General features: G+C 37.7%; 1 protein-coding gene across 4 annotated transcripts; it reads right to left on the bottom strand.

The window, feature by feature from the left end:
- Positions 1 to 1,038: 1,038 nt before the first annotated feature.
- TRAPPC6B (trafficking protein particle complex 6B) lies at positions 1,039 to 15,417 on the bottom strand. Of its 4 annotated transcripts, none has more exons than XM_014464801.2 (6): positions 15,195 to 15,413; positions 8,808 to 8,875; positions 7,759 to 7,912; positions 6,526 to 6,609; positions 2,329 to 2,422; positions 1,039 to 1,540 (listed from the first exon to the last, which is right to left on the bottom strand). In XM_014464801.2, the coding sequence occupies exons 1-6, from the start codon at positions 15,273 to 15,275 to the stop codon at positions 1,509 to 1,511; spliced, it is 513 nt and encodes a 170-aa protein (XP_014320287.1). In that variant the 5' UTR covers positions 15,276 to 15,413; the 3' UTR covers positions 1,039 to 1,508. The 4 variants fall into 4 exon arrangements, 3 of the variants coding, with proteins under 3 accessions (XP_014320287.1, XP_006099327.1, XP_014320288.1); XM_006099265.3 differs by having other exon boundaries at positions 7,759 to 7,876; positions 15,195 to 15,408; XR_002831778.1 differs by lacking the exon at positions 1,039 to 1,540 and adding an exon at positions 2,797 to 2,902 and having other exon boundaries at positions 2,332 to 2,422; positions 15,195 to 15,417.
- Between the last annotated feature and the right edge of the window lie 1,971 nt (positions 15,418 to 17,388).

Genomic DNA, 17,388 nt, shown 5'->3' with positions numbered 1-17,388 from the left:
ATGGTGGACCTTGAAAATGACTTCAGGTTTTCTCACTGCATAGAATATAGTCAAACACTGCTACAGTTAAATATTTTACCCTTTGTTCTCCCTGCGTGAGCTACAATAATAATCTACTTTGTGTTGATATTTATTGCTGGGTTGCTGACAATTTAGTTAAGAGATACCCCTCTGTGAACTAGGAAACAGACCCTCACCACACCCTGAATGTAACACTCCTTCTAACCTGTGGGAAAGAGTAAATAAGGGAATAAAGATAAAGAAGACCTTGGTTGGGTAACTCATTTGGTTAGAGTGTTGTTCTGAAATGCCGTGGTTGTGGGTTCGATCCCAGGGCAGGGCACATACAAGAATCAACCAATGAGTGCATAAATAAGTGGAAGAGCAAATCAATGTTTCTCTCTCTCTAAAAGTCAATAAGTAAAAAAACCACAAAAAACTGCCACCTACCAATCTGGAGGGATCTGCCTTAAAAAATCTATAATAATAAAAGCGTAATATGCTAATTAGACTGAACATCCTTCCGGGGCTCCTGCTACGAGGGCCGGGGCGGCGACCGGGGATGCCGCCTTGGCCCTCAGAGCCCCTTGCACAAATTTTGTGCATTGGACCTCTAGTGTGTGTGTATGTATGTATGTGTGTGTGTATATGTATGTATATATATATATATATGATAAAAACTTCACCAGCACTTCTATGCAGGGGGAGAAAAATTGAAAGTTGTAACTGTAACAGGAATAAATATAAAAATTTCTACCTAAAATGCCTAATATTCTTTGGCCCTGGAGTTACTGAATTCACATTTAAACTAATCTATATTTCACTTTTATTATATTAATGGATCTCTCCAGGACTGAAATCTATTAAAGTAAAATTATGTTTTTGAGTAAATTTAGGCAGCCTGATATGACATATCTCACACAATCTACACTACATATAATGAAATCCTTATATGGGCCTCTAGTATATAATGAAATATTTATACAGGCATAAAAATCCTTAATAGAAATAAATTATAAGCAATAAAATAAAGTCTTATTTAGTGTGCCGTTTGCTTTTTTTAATAACTAAAATTCATAAAGGAATCAAAATTTGTTCATTCTTACACAAATGATTCTGGCTCTTTTTTTATTCTAATTTATCAAACCCTGAGTTTTGCTTTTCCATCTGTGGTTAAACATCCATCCCTAAGCAAGTAGAAATGTTAAAATAAGGATCCTACATCTTGGTGTTTATTTATTTGAAATTAGGATTTTTTCATTCTGAATAGATTCAATAAAGTGTATGTTATGGTAGAATGTCTCTATCTGCATTAACTTGACCTATGTTAAACTGATAAAATACAACCTTAGTCCTGCTTAAGAGTACATCTTTCATTATATAAGTTAGCAAATAGCTTATATAACACAAATGTCCAACAATTTTAATTAAATCATTGCTACTTGAAATACTTTATACATGAATAATTTAACTCTTTACACTGTTGAAGCATTGCATTTCAGTATGTTCTATGACTTCTGTATCATCACCTGAAATTTACCTAAAAGAGAAAACATGAAAAATAATTTTGATTTTAGGAACAAGGAAAACAAGTCTAAACATCAGCTAGTAGTTTTAATCAAGAAACTTGTTATGACAAACTTTTCAAATTTTTTGTTAAAGGAAACACATTGAAGCTCAAGTCAATTTTATTCTTGGTTGGTATATCTAGGTGAAAAGATCTTTCCAAATGAGTTTACTGATAAAAAAAAAAAACCCAGCTGGCTTTATCTAGTTTTACGTAATAAATATAGTCTAGAAAACTTTAAAAGTGTTTTTCAATGCTATAGGGAAATTTTCTATCTGAAAGAATACAATTTTCCTTTAAAAGTTAATCACCCTGGCGTGTGTGGCTCAGTTGGTTGAGCGTCCTCTTCCCAGGGAACAAGAGGTTGCCAGTTCCATTCCCAGTCAGGGCACACACTGGGTGCCACTTGATCACCAGTAGGGGGTGGGCAGGAGGCAATCGATGTTTCTCTCTCCCTCTCCTTTCCTCTTTCTCTCTCAAATCAGTAAAAACATTTTTTTCTTAAAAGGTTAAGAATCATTCCTTAAGTCTGGTAAATTTGGATTTCTTTAGCACATTTTCTTATATCAATGTCCATTCTGAATTCAAAAATCACTGAATATAAGTATGCTACATATTACTACATTAAATATTAAAATTGGTCAAAGTAAAATAAATGGTTTTAGCATTTTAAATTTCCTCTAATTTAACAAAAACAAAAAAACACCAGACCTAAAAAATAATAATTAAAAACATTTGTAAAAAATGTGAATTCAACTTACAGGCAGGCATTGAAGACACCTCAGCTGTTACAATACTTTTAATCCCCAAGTTTGATAAACCACCTCTGATTAAGCCACATGTAAATGCTAAATACTAAAAGGGGGAAAAAATGTGAAGAAAATATTAAGGATTTACTAAGACAGAAAAGTCTATGGATAAGTATGACATTTAAGTCTTACTATTATTAAGTAATTCCTGTTTTTAAAAAAGGGTTGTGGAAAAACTTTTCAAATTACTGAAACTTTGGATTGTTAGATTTCCCAGCTCCTTGCAACTAAAGTATGACACATGACAAGTTCTGCCAATTGTGTGCTCCATTCCAGGACTCTGAATCTAGAGTGAGTGACAAACTCAAGCTGGAAACAGGTTAGAATTAGTTCTAGAGGCAACAAGGGTGGCTGTGTCTAATGTCAGTTCTGACTGAAGAAGTCTAACCAGATCCTCCCAGTGGAATGATTAGGGGCTACCTTTCTGGCTGCTTTAACGTCCCAGGATTCTTGCCTGTTTTCTTCCCATCAGTTCTGTGAGCTGATATTATTCCATTCAATCAGAATTGGTTTCTGCTTCCCACAACTAAAAATCGTGATTTGTTCACAACAAAAAAATTATCTAGTTCAAAATACCATTAGTGCTGAAATTGAGAAATCCTGTCATATAGAAACAAGGAAAGGGACTGGGCTACAGCAGAGAAAGCCAGGACAAAAATGGGAACTAAAAAATTAATCTAAGGAATTTTTGATTATCTACATTTCTGTATTGTATACTATTCAACAATACTATGTATATATAAATAATATAGACTATTATTTTACAACTAGTGGCCCGGTGCACAAAATTCATGCACATTAAAAGGGAATTAATTAGAGGAAATATATAATATTGCTATTTGCCCTTTATAATAGAAGTGTCAGAGATGAAAGGAAATTAGTAAAATGTATATGAAAATATATAAATGTATTAATAAATAAAAAATAACAAAATGATATAACAACAAAGACATGATATAAAAACAACAAAAACATGATTTAAAAACAACAGTGATTCAAACAATGACTGATAAAGTGATTAAACTTATTCTATTCTAATATCTCCCTGTATACCACATTAAGAGTGAAAACACTTTCAGAGTGCTTGACTAATTTCCCTTGTGATGAAGTACTTAGAACTTTAACTGTAACATCACATGCTCTTCAAACTCGAGAGAAAGCAACATATAACTGACTATGTCTGAAAACAGGTTTAGGTAGGAATATTCCTACTCTGTCTAGAGTTTGTCCTTGTGATTTATTAATAGTCATTGCAAATGCTGGCATCACGGGAAACTGTCGTCAAATTAATTTAAATGGGAGGCCAGTGTCAGATGGGGACAAATCAATTCTTGGAATCAGAACAACCTCCCCCTCTGCAGATCCTGTTAATACTTCAGCTTCAGTAATGTTAGGTCATAATCTTTTGATAATAAATCTAGTACCATTACAAAGACCCCATTTACTATTAAGATTTCTCAGTAGCATGATGATTGCACCTTCTATCAATTTTAATTTATGACACAGCATTCCCGAAGGAGTAATACTATTAAGAAATTCAATGGGGCCCTAACTGGTTTGGCTCAGTGGATGGAGCATTGGCCTGCGGACTGAAGGGTCCCAGGTTCAATTCCAGTCAAGGGCATGTACCTTGGTTGCGGGCACATCCCCAATAGGGAGTGTGCAGGAGGCAGCTGATGGATGTTTCTCTCTCATCGATGTTTCTAACTCTCTATCCCTCTCCCTTCCTCTCTGTAAAAAATCAATAAAATATATTTAAAAAAAAAAAGAAATTCAATGGGAAAATTTTCCTTTTCAGCATCATCTGTTGAATCAATGGAATCATCACTCAAATATGTGTGAAAATCTCCATCGAGTATATCCAAAATTTCATTTAATTTTTGAACGTGCTCATTTTTTGGACAAAGAATTGCACATTTAGATATATTTTTAATATTATCTACAGATATACTATTTCCAAAGGTAGCTTCAATAATAGATCTGTTACAAATCATTTCACAGGGGATTTTAATAATATCCATTTCTAAATGAAAACTGCTATCAAGCCATAGCTGGTTTGGCTCAATGGATAGAGCATTGGCCTGCAGACTAAGGGGTCTCAGGTTCGATTCTGGCTAGGGGCACATGCCTGGGTTGTGGGCTCTGTCCCCATAGGGGGCAAGCAGGAGGCAGCCAATCAATGATTCTCTCTCATTGATGTTTCTATCGCTCTCTCTCCCTCTCCCTTCCTCTGTAAAATCAATAATATATATAAAAACAAAAGAAAACTAGCCGGTTTGGCTCAGTGGATAGAGCATAGGCCTGTGGACTGAGGGGTCTCAGGTTCGATTCCAGTCAAGGGCATGTACCTTGGTTGTGGGCATATCCCCAGTGGGGTGTGTGCAGGAGGCAGCTGATCAATGTTTTTAACTCTCTCCCTTCCTCTCTGTAAAAATTCAATAAAATATATATATATTTTTTAAAAAACTGCTATCAAGTTTGCCATCTCCAAGTTTTACTAACCATTCACTATAAGCGGAATTCTCTGATCTCATATTTGTTTTAAAAGACAACTTTCTGAATCATCCCCAAACACTGCAGTTCTTTAAAGTCGTTTGTACTATGGCCGATCACATAGCATGCGGTACAATACTGAGACATTGTCAAAAATTCCCGAGAACTTTCCCACCAAATGCAACATTCAAATTTATAATTTCTCTTAGTAATCTGTCTATGGCATTTATAGCAGGACTGGATGCCATGGTGCATTCATCAATACTGAGAAGTTTGGCCTTTTTAATGGTTTTAGCAACTTCACTCTTTATATTGAGTCTAGAAATTGAAGTTTCATTTAATGGAATCGGTAATTTATACTGGGAATGAAAGGTTCTTCCACCGAGAAGTAAATTTGCAGCAATTCCTGTAGACGCTGTAGGTAAAACAGTACCACCACGACCTCTAATATAATGTATTAAAACTTTATAAAGATATGTTTTTCCACTACCACCTGGACCATCCAAGAGAAAGCATTTGGGGCATACAGTTTGATCTTCGATGGCTGAAGTTATAGTCTGAAAAGCAGCTTCACCTCAGCGCTGGGCAGGACTCACATAGGCAGCGTGACATTAGCGCTGGGCAGGCCTGCGTGCGCCTCCGCTGGGCGCTGGGGGGCGGAAGTCCCCACCCCCGTCTCCACCCACCAGCTCCAGTCATGACTGGAACACCATTAGGACCAACTAGCATATTATCTCTTTATACATATAGATATACATAAATGGGTACTGATAAGCATTTAGAACTAGAGTCATGAAATTTTGAACTGGAAGAAAGCTTACAGACTGTTTATAATATAGAAATTATTATAACCAGTTTTATTAATGAGTAACTAAGGTCCATAGGGGTTATGTAAATTACCCAATGTCACAAACCTGTAAATTGTGGAGCTTACCTTAAATCTACATTAGATTTGGTCCCAAATTTAGATTTAGTTGGTCCCAAGTCCATGTTCTTTCCTCTATACCTATATGGCCTTGTGTTAGATGATTTAAGGTATGGGCAATTTTTTACAGATAAATAGCAGCTTAGATGGCCCCAGATATTTTAATCATTTCAAAGGAACCCTTACATTAAAACTTGTCATCTTTCTTTAATACATATGTCTACTTATTTTTGATTCCTACATGAGATTGAAAAACAAAAAGTACACAAAATCCAGAAACAGATATACTTAACACAAAACATGTATTCTTAGAAACATTGTTAACTATGTTTAAAACAATTTTTTTAACCTACTAAAGGAAATTGTAAATATAAACTCTGAGGTCAATAATTTTGCACAGCTAATAAGAGTTTTATAAGCTTGAATATCTTTTCTGACATATCTATGCTATATTCAAAAATTTATCATTAACCCACATTCAATTGGCATTTAGTTATAGTGTTTCTTTAATTGGTCATCATAAGCCTACTTAGCTACAATTTAAGTTATTTTAATATGATGAACAGCTGTCTCCTATTTCAAAGAAAAGTGTCTAAACAAAAAAGAAACATGGTAAAACCTATTTTAAATTCAAAAGTCTGTTGTATTTGGCACTGTACTTTTCCCTATGGTTCTACTCTTTTCATAATAATAATAAAAAAAACCTCAATTTTTTTTATTCCATTAAATACCTTAGATGCATGTTCTAAGTACTGTTTTCCTGCAGACATCTGAGTAAGCAGACGGAATTTGTTGTCCTGAAGTACATAGATGCCCTGTTCCAAAAAACAGAAAACACATCCAAAGTCACTGTAGCCTGCAGTCCTTAAAAATTACCTTTTCTTCAAAACAATAAGAGCTTTCTAAGTTATTGAAACTTGTTTCTATTGGCCAACTTTACTTACTGATTGATTTTAGAGAGAGAGAGAAAAACATCAATTTGTTGTTCCACTTATTTATGCACTCACTGGTTGATTTTTATATGTGCCCTGATTGGGGATCAAACCTGCAACCTTGGTGTATAGGGATGACGCTCTAACCAACTGAACTACCCAACCAGGGCCTCAAATTCTCTTTGAGTGAAGGAGTTCTGCAATGTTCAAGCTTAAGAGTTGTTCAGTATTATATAACTATATATTTATTGAATGCTTTTAGATACTGAAGATAAAAAGATGCATAAGACATAGACTCTATCCTTAACTCACAGTCTAGTGCAAAAGAATCACCAATACTTATCTAGGTAAAATCAGCAGTTATATATTATTAACTCATATCTATGAAGCCAATCATCAGTCACTTCTTTCCATTACTATTTCAAGTACTTCTAAAGTCAGGTTGATACTGTTATATGAAAAAATAAATTCTACAGATAGCTACTAGATATATTCTTTTCCTTTTTTATACTTAATCAAAGGGCCAAATCCACTCTACTTCCTTAAATGGATTTTAAATGCACATTTTCCATGTAGTCTATTGATTTTTATATTAAAATATTTTAACAGAAACTATGGCAGCAACTAAACAATACAAGACTAATTTAAGAGCTAAATATGTTCCATAAAATGGACTTCAAAAATTACTCTAAAGGCATAAATGTGACATATTTGTGGTTCTGCTTCTTATTACCTAAGTAATAATAGCTAAGAAACTAAATCCTAAAACTTTATCATTCTGACATTGCTACTTTTTAAAACTTAAAATAACTTATTTAATTGGGGGAAAGAAACAGCTATCATAACTGATCATTGTCCCTTTGTCTTTATTCACTATATCCTATTAGAGAATATAACTTATTAATAACATATAAGAGAAACATCCAAAGTTGAGTAGAAATTATTTTAAGTTTTAAATAAGTAAATCACTAAAATAGGACATTTATATTAAGTTAAAGGACTTAAAAAATAGGCTTTAATTTATCGAAATACCTGATGATTTGTCCTGAGATTGTCGATTTGTTTCTTGAATACTGTAGTCCAGAAATCTTTACAAATGAACTTCATAATATCTAACTCATCCTTGAACCTCGCGGTATCTTTTGTAAACCTAAAAAGATCAACTAGAAGTAATACAGTATTTTTCCTCCAAAGAAAGTAGGAGGGGCAAATTGTTAACTAATTTCCAAATGCCGAATAGCAGTGAATATTGACAGTCATAAAGTGATAAGCATCAAGCAAAGTAGATCCCATCTCAATAGATTTACATTCTTTAATACAATTATGGGGCTAAAATTGGTCTCACAGTAGAGTCTAACAGTAAGTTGCAGTTTTAGGTGCAATTCATCCTAGCACATCAAAAAAAGCTGAGGATGATCACGGTATTGTTACATAAAACAAAGTTCAACTATTTAGAGAGAAAGGAATACTAAAAATTGTTCTATAAATTAGAAGATGACTGCATACATAAACATAGACTCTAAAGCATCTCCACCTATGTATGCATTTAAACAAAATATATTTAGGTTAAAAAAACCTATGGAACAAAATTTAGATAGCTACTTTAGTACATCAAAGTCTCCCGGGAAAAAAGGCTCAAATATATAAAATATATATTTTCTTCAATATTAAAACATAATAATTGAATAACTGAGTTAAAATAACGTAAGACCTAAAAAGAAATTTCAATTTGTGAATTAAAGAACAGAGAAGAATTAAAGTATCTCAAGGTTTTTTTTAATATATTTTATTGATTTTTTACAGAGAGGAAGGGAGAGGGATAGAGAGTTAGAAATATCGATGAGAGAGAAACATCGATCAGCTGCCTCCTGCACACTCCCTACTGGGGATGTGCCCGCAACCAAGGTACATGCCCTTGACCGGAATCGAACCCGGAACCCTTCAGTCCGCAGGCCGACGCTCTATCCACTGAGCCAAACCGGTTAGGGCAAAAGTATCTCAAGTTTTATGCAATCTTTTGAAATGGATCATCTTTGTTCATAACCTACCTGGAAGAAAATTTTCAAATCCAGACTGCTCACCTTTCTATCAATCCTTGTCCCACTCGAAACCCCATGTTTTCCAGCTTAGTAATACAGCGTCCATTTTCCTATTTGAAAAAATAATACCTTAGAATACTTTTAGAATGTCAGAATGTTGGCATTCAAAATTGTTTTAAAATGTTGGCTAAAAAAAATGTAAACATGTATACTTTCTTCATTGAAACATTACAGGAAAAAGTGAATTTTCTTAGTACTAATCATTTTCATAAGGCAATAAGATAAATAGGGAACTGTTGCTTATTATTACTTTTCAGAAATGTTGAAGCCTCTTCATAATTATTCTCCCCCTACTTGTTTTCCCCCATTCAACAATTCTTCTCTCCTCAGTAGTTATAAAACTTGGTATTAGGACCATTTGAGATCTTGCTTCCCAGGAACTGTCCTCAGTTTTGGCTCAAATAAACTCTTATAAAATTCTCTAAAAACAAAAATAGCCTTAGCCAGTTTGTCTCAGTGGATAGAGCATCAGCCTGCAGACTGAGGGGTCCCAGGTTCGATTCTGGTCAAGGCATATGCCCGGGTTGCTGGCTTGATCCCCAGTGGGGGGCATGCAGGATGCAGCCAATCAATGATTCTCTCTCATCATTGATGTTTCTCTCTCTCTCTCTCCCTCTCCCTTTCTCTCTGAAATCAATAAAAATATATTTTTAAAAATAAAAAATAAATAATAAAACTTGGTATCACCTTTGATTTTTTCTGTCAGTCATTCACTTTGTATGGTCATTGAGTTCTATTGTTCCTTGTTTCAAAATGTCTCTTAAGAGTTATCCAGGCTTTCGAATTCTGTGTGTCTATATTGATGACCCCATCCTATGCCTGGAATAATGCATTTGCTTTGTTCTTCAATTGACAATTTCATCGTGTTAAGGCTTTAAATACTATCCCTATGCTGAAGACTCCCCAAATCCTCTGAATGACCTACAAATACCTATACAATCCAGACCCACGTACCTCTTGAACCTCAACCTTCTACTCTTCTCCACTCATTCTGTTCCAGCTGCACTGGTCTCCTTGCTGTCCTTAAACATGCCAGCCATGCCCTTATCTCAGGGCTCTTGCATAAGCAACTTTTCTTCCAGATATTCAAAAAAGTCAACCCCCTCACTTTAAGTCTTCGCTCACATGTCACCATCTCAAATGAGGCCCATTTTATTTTATTTTTGAGGCCCATTTTAACCATTTCTCTAAAATTGCAACTTCATTCCCTTTCAGCAACTCTCTATCCTAATAATTTTCAAAATGTGATTTTTCAAGACCAGCAACAACGGCATTACATAGAAACCTATAATGATGACGAATTCTATAATTCCACCCCCAATTTACTGAATCAGAAACTGGGTGTAGAATCAGTAATCTGTTTCAAGACGCCCTCTAAAAGTGATTCTGATGCCCTAACCCACTTTCTGTTTAAGTTGTCTCCAAAGAACTTATTTCACCATTTCATGTACTATATATACATTTTACTATCTATACATTGCACTATATATACATTTTATATTGCTGTGTCCCTCCATCTCCACCCTCTACTAGAATACAGCGCCAAGAGGGCAGAACTTTTTACATATTCTGAAGCCTGTTTATCTTCCACTAAAAAGTATACCATGGGCCTCATTATTTGCTGAACTTTCAGTAACCGTGTACTCCACTTTGGAGGCTATAACTACTAAATCTGTATTTCTAGTATATACTTTACTGGACATAGCATCTAGAGGTCCACAGGCCCCTCAAATAGGCATATCTAGCCTACTCGTCCTCCAGAATTCCCTAACTTCACTAATGGCACCACCATCCCTAGTTACTCCAACCAGAAAACTTCCATTTTCTTCACCTCTTTGCTCCCAACCTTTCTCCACACACTGCTGTCCAGTCCTGTGGAGCCTATCATCTACATGTTTTCCAAAATACATCTTCTCTCTCCATCCTTACTGCTTAAGTTAGCCCTTTTCATTTCTCTCCTGGTTTTCAGTCAGAACCTTCCAACTGATCTCTTTATCTCTACTTTTTTTCCCCTTTGATTTATTTTCCATATTTATGTATAGACTTTCTAAAAACAAATCATGTTATTTCTCTACTGGATCTCTCAGAAGCCATCCCCTTTCTTCAAAATAAATCCGAACTCCTTAGCATGACATTACATGCCTTTCCTTAAATGATCCCTGGCTAGCCCTGGTTGGGTAGTTCAGTTGGTTAGAGTGTTGTCCAGATATACCAAGGCTGTGGGCTTGATCTCCAGTCAGGGCTCATACAAATATCAATCAATGAATGCATAAATATGTGTAACAACAAATCAATATTTCCCTTTCTCTCTTTCCCTCCTGCCCTCTCCACCACCACCACCACCCCCGTCGGACTTTCTCCCCCTAAAAAATCAATCAATCAATACAAAATTTAAAAAAAAATTAAAAACTGATCCCTGGCCCTCGCCAGTTTGGCTCAGTGAATAGAGCATCAGCCTGCGGACCAAAGGGTCCCGGGTTTGATTCCAGTCAAGGGCACGTACCTTGGTTGCAGGCTCCTTCCTGGTCGGGGCTCATGCAGGAGGCAACCAATCTATGTGTTTCTCTCACATTGATGTTTCTCTTTGTCTTCCCTCTCTCTTCTACTCTTCCTAAAAATCAATGGGAAAATATCCTCGGGTGAGGATTAACAACAACAACAACAACAACAAAAACAAACCCAAACTGATCCCTGACTAGTTATCCAGAATCACTAACAGCCACATATCCACAAACATCCTTCCTTCTACCGCTCTGAAACTTCTGCAGCATGTCCAGAGTTCCACGCTCTCTTTTGCCCCTTCTTCTGCCTCCATGCCTTTGTTAAAGTTGTTCCCTAAACTGCACATGCTTTAAATTCAGTTCAAGTACCACATCCTCCCAGAAACCTTCCCTGATGCTCCTATTTTCCTATAGCACACTGTACATACACTTATTGTACTTATCACTATCCTTGGTTTTTCTGTTATTTTCCACACTCATTCCCAAACATGCGGAGGTGGAATAAGTACCTATAAGTCATGATGGTCTTTGGAGAACAATCTACTCTTTGTAGAATCATCCAGGAGCATATTGGTTAGCAGGAAATACACTTACTATGTAGGCATTCTCAAAGACTAACTATGATCACACGAACTTTTAAAATAAGCCCTAGCAAATACCTTCTGATGTTACTACTTCTTCATTCCCTTTGGCATCTGTGAGTGCTCACTAGTAGGCACCAAATTTTAAGAAAATTAAACTTGAAAATATTACCCATTAACTTTTCTAAAAAGCCTCTTCTCCATAAGTTGGTAAATACCTAATTATTCAGTTTTTAGAGATTTAATTCCTCTTTAATATAGTTTGACAATCACTGATTTGGAGGGTGAGAACTATTTCATTTCAAAACTTACAACTTTGTCTAAAAAGATATATAAATACCATTTCTGGATGACAGGATTATGTATCTTTCTTTTACATTTTTAAAAAAATATATTTTATTGATTTTTTCCAGAGAGGAAGGGAGAGGGATAGAGAGTTAGAAACATCGATGAGAGAGAAACATCCATCAGCTGCCTCCTGCACACTCCCTACTGGGGATGTGCCCGCAACCAAGGTACATGCCCTTGACCGGAATCGAACCTGGGACCCTTCAGTCTGCAGGCCAACGCTCTATCCACTGAGCCAAACCGGTTAGGGCTGCCACAGAACTTTTAAAAATTACTTTGTTTACACGTACTTTACATTCCCCCCTCCCCCATAAACAAATTGTAATAGGAAAAGTTACTTTATTTTTTTATTGATTTCAGAGAGGAAAGAAAAGGGAGAGAGAATCAATGATCGGCTGCCTTCTGCCGTCCTGGGGATCGAGCCTGCAACCCGGGCATGTGCCCTTGACCAGAATCGAACCCAGGACCCTTTAGTCCGCAGGCCCACAGTGCTCTATCTACTGAGCCAAACCAGCTAGGTCACATGTTTTAAAAATTCTTGTGATACACCAGTTGAAAATTGCTAGCTTAAATTATCAGTCATGATTACAACAGCTCTGTTTGGTTCTTTTGGATTAATTCATTAGGAAAAAGAGGAATTTTTTTTTTTTTAAAGGTGGTTTTCCTAGGCAAGAGCCGGAAGAGAGAAAGTAGAGAGAGAAAATGAAGATTACTAGTTGCATGTTGAGGGCTAGGGGTGGAGGGTCAGGGATAGTATGATAAAGAGTAAAAGGGGTGTGCTACTCATTATTCTTTGGGGAAAAGGAAGACTAGCTTTAAACAAACAGTAAACATCTACTCCTCAGCACTTAACACAAATGGTAAACATTAATAACTCTTGGTTGTTGATGATGATAAAGTCAAAAACTTGTAACTTGGAAAAAATCTCTATTACAGATGGATCTGATAACAATAGAATTTGCTTCTTTTCCAGTACTCTTCCTGAAGTCTTCCTAATGATATCTCCCTAATGACATTTGCCACAGATTGGATGTTTGTGTCGCCCCAAAATTCACACATCGATGGTACTAGGAGGTGGGACCCTTGGGAGGTGAGCCCTTAAAAATAAGATTAGTGCCCTTATAAAACAACTCCCAGAGAGCTAGCTAGCCCCCTTCCACCACGTGAGGGCACAGCCAGAAGACATCCATTTATTTATGAACCAGGAGCGGGCTTTCACCAGACATGGATTCTGCTGGCACCTTGATCTTGGACTTCCCAGCCTCCAGAACTGTGAGAAATAAATCTGTTGTTTTAAGCCCCTCAGTCTATGGTATTTTTTTCCGGCAGCCGGAATGTACTAAGACACTATCCTTCTTGCATTTTACAATCTGGTAGTTCCCCTTCCTGGATATCCTACAGCAGTGGTTCTCAACCTCCTGGCCCTTTAAATACAGTTCCTCATGTTGTGACCCAACCATAAAATTATTTTCGTTGCTACTTCATAACTGTAATGTTGCTACTGTTATGAATCGTAATGTAAGTATCTGATATGCAGGATGGTCTTAGGCGACCCCTGTGAAAGGGTCGTTCGACCGCCAAAGGGGTCTCGACCCACAGGTTGAGAACTGCTGTCCTAGAGGCATATCAAAATTTCAACCTGCCCCAAAATGAAAAGTTCATTATCTTCATCTCCTTCTTCTCCTTTATTCCTCTCCAACCAACCAGACTTCTCACTCTAAATTTTCAATTCTCACTCCTATACCTAACCAAGTCCTAGAGATTCCACCTCCTATTGTTCAGATTTGTTCCCTCTTCTTCTCTCTATCCCTGTCTTAATTCAGATTTTTGTCATCTCCTGCCTGAGGGCCTGCAATACATGATCTTCTCACTACAAGGATCTTCCCATCCAGCCAGCCCCTTTCTAACACATGAATGGGCCATGTCATTCCCCCTTAAAAGCCCTTTAAATCTTCCACTAAGAAGGTTCTAATTCTTTAATCATACAAGGGTCTTTCTAGTTTTAGCTCTCAACACATTTAACTCTCCCTATCCAATCTAGTCACAATGAAATACTTAAGCATATTTAAATACTTCACACTCATTCATATCTCTATGCCTTTACCTTTGCTTAGGATGCTTTTCCTACCCCCACTTTCCACCCCTCTTTATCAACAGCATTATAGAAAGGGCTTCTGACTTGAGCATGACTTTGGAATATCTCATTTATAAAGCCTATTTATTACAACTCCATAATTCCATACCTAATTACCAGCCAAAACTTTAATTATTCGTTGAACTCCTATTCCCCAACCACTGTGAGGCAGGGATTTTATCTTATTCATCTAGCACAGTGTCAGGCCCACAATCTGTACTAAAAGTTTTCTGAGTGAATCAATGGGTGAATGAGGACTCCCACATATTAGAAGTAACCTCTACAAGGATGGGGCCATTGTTTCCTTCATTACTATACCCCCCAGCACCTAGAAAACCAGCTCTAACATAATGGGCATTAAGTATTTTTTTAATTAATTAGTTTCCTAATTATAGTAACGCCTGCAAACTGCTTTGATCTCAAACCTCATCAGGTTTCTGTCTTGGGGTGGGGCGGAGTGGTAGGGACCGCGGCGAGGGGTCGGAGGGAGGGGCTGGATCTCAGGCTGGGACAGTCTGCGCGGTGGGCCGCTCAGAGTGTTGGAAATGGAGAATTATTAAGCGGGTGCCAAAGTCGGCTGTGCAGTTAACCCTGCCCTAAAGCACGGTAGGGACAACACTGAAAGAAAGGAAATCTGCGGCCTGCAGGTCACAGGTATGGAACTGGACGAAAAGGCATCAAATAGAAGATGCGAAAGAAAAGCAGATGGAAGACCGCAGACAGCTCCCCGTTACAGGGCCGAGGAATCTGCAGGCGGCACCGGCTCGGGGACGGGGGTGGGAGGAAGGAACCGAGGGGAACTCACCACCTCCCCCTGCTCCGCGGACTTGTACACGCCTGACACCATCTCGTTATGGAGAAGCAAAAACAACGCCTCGTCCGCCATTTCCTGCTTATTCTTAAGCTCTGGTTTTCGGCTCCCCTTCGGCTCCGGCTCGGGGTTCCGGCTCGCGCCTGAGCGATGTGGGCCGCCCCGCCGGTCTGCGGCCCGGCCCGCGTTGCTAGGAGACCGGGGTTATTTACACCGTCTGCCGAAGGCGGGCTCTGCAGTGAGCCCACCCCGGGCTGCCAAGCTTTCCGGCCGGACCAGAGACTCTGACAAGGGCGGGAACCAAACCGAACCCGCAGACACCCGGTCCGGCCCCTGGGCGGGGGGCGAAAAAACAACTTCCGGTCCCCTCTACCCGGGCACCCAGTCAGCTCTGTGATCACGGAGTTCCTCCCCTGGGGTGAACTGCTGGTGCCCTGTGATGTCGCTGGGGTCCAGGCGATATGGCTGGGGTGGCGCTGGGGGCAGATGGTGTTAGGATCAAGGAAACTCCCACGGCCACCTCCGTGTTAATTTCCTGGGAGTTGGATGAACCGACAAGAATGTCTATAGCAGTGGTTCTCAACCTTCCTAATGCCGCGACCCTTTTATACAGTTCCTCATGTTGTGGTGACCCCCAACCATAAAATTATTTTCGTTGCTACTTCATAACTGTAATTTTGCTACTGTTATGAATCGTAATGTAAATATTGATATGCAGGATGTATTTTCATTGTTACAAATTGAACATAATTAAAGCATAGTGATTAATCACAAAAACAATATGTAAGTATATGTGTTTTCCAATGGTCTTAGGCGACCCCTGGGAAAGGGTCGTTCGACCCCCAAAGGGGTCGCGACCCACAGGTTGAGAACTGCTGGTCTATAGGCTTCATCCAAAGCTTCCACTTCCTGCCCTGTGTTTAATATGAAAAGTTGTAAAAACAGTGAATAAATCATAATTTTTCAGGCTATACATTTTAGATATATTGAGAAATTATCCCAATCCATATTAGTTTAAGCCTAGGTAGAAAGATGATTTAAAGCCATTTTGGACACCAGGAAGAGGCAAGGGAGTAAGCAAAGAACTAGATACTCTTGAACCAGAAGACACAAATTAATCAGAGAATTCAGTGAATAGAAAAAGTGCTAAAGACTTCAGAAAAGCAATGTTGTTGTGGGATAGAGTTCATAATAACCCATGACATATGTGAAACAACTAAAGCAATGCAAATACCCATGTTAGATATATGTATCTCTTAAATTTTGCAAATTTGGATTAGTTAAATGTGTTGCTTAGCATGTGATTAGCTCTTGTCTTATAGACAAAGCAGATTTTTTTCCAATTAATTCATTGTTCCCCAAAATTAACATATTGAGTTTTCTCAAATTTTTAACCTCTCAACTCTTCATATCCTTTCACAGGAATTTAAGATCATGTCCCATAACTGGAATTATGGTAGCTTTTTCTTTACATGTCTCTTCTAATGCTTGGATCACTTTATTTGATCATCACATAAAATAAGCATAAAAGTTCCACCTGAGTTTTTGAAAACACTAAATAGTGTAATTTTGAAAACATAATCTTAATTTTTCCAGCACTACAATTTCCCATGTGAAGTCAGGTCCTTTATGTCCCAATTGCATTCTTTTTTAAAAATATATGTTTTTATTTATATTTTACAGAGAGGAAGGGAGAGGGAGAGTTAGAAATATCAATGAGAGAGAAACATCCATCAGCTGCTTCCTGCACACCCCCTACTGGGGATGTGCCTGCAACCAAGGTACATGCCCTTGACCAGAATCAAGCCTGGGATCTTTCAGTCCGCAGGCCGACGCTCTATCCACTGAGCCAAACCAGTTAGGGCCCAATTGCATTTTTTCTTCATCACCACCACCAAGGAATAGGAGGAATCCAGGCTCCCTATTGAGGTTGAAGAGTAAGCAATTGACCAACTTATTAAGGTTGACTTCTCAAACTACAATAACATGGAATTCTTAGAATATTTTGGAGAATGGAGGGGAAACATTTATTGAGTATCTACTACCGTAAATGTTGAACACAGCATTTCACTATTCTCTCCCCATAAAGCAGACTATGTTAAATTGGCCAGGATCCAAGTAAAAGATCCTTTGGAAACAGGAATAGATCCTGGTTTTGGTTAACTCTAAAAGCATTTTTTTATGGAAA

The sequence above is a fragment of the Myotis lucifugus genome, unplaced genomic scaffold (assembly GCF_000147115.1).
Source record: "Myotis lucifugus unplaced genomic scaffold, Myoluc2.0 scaffold_268, whole genome shotgun sequence".
NCBI classification, from domain to species: Eukaryota; Metazoa; Chordata; class Mammalia; order Chiroptera; family Vespertilionidae; genus Myotis; species Myotis lucifugus.
The sequence above is the reverse complement of the archived record's forward strand: the minus strand, read 5'-3'. Positions and strand labels throughout refer to the sequence as shown.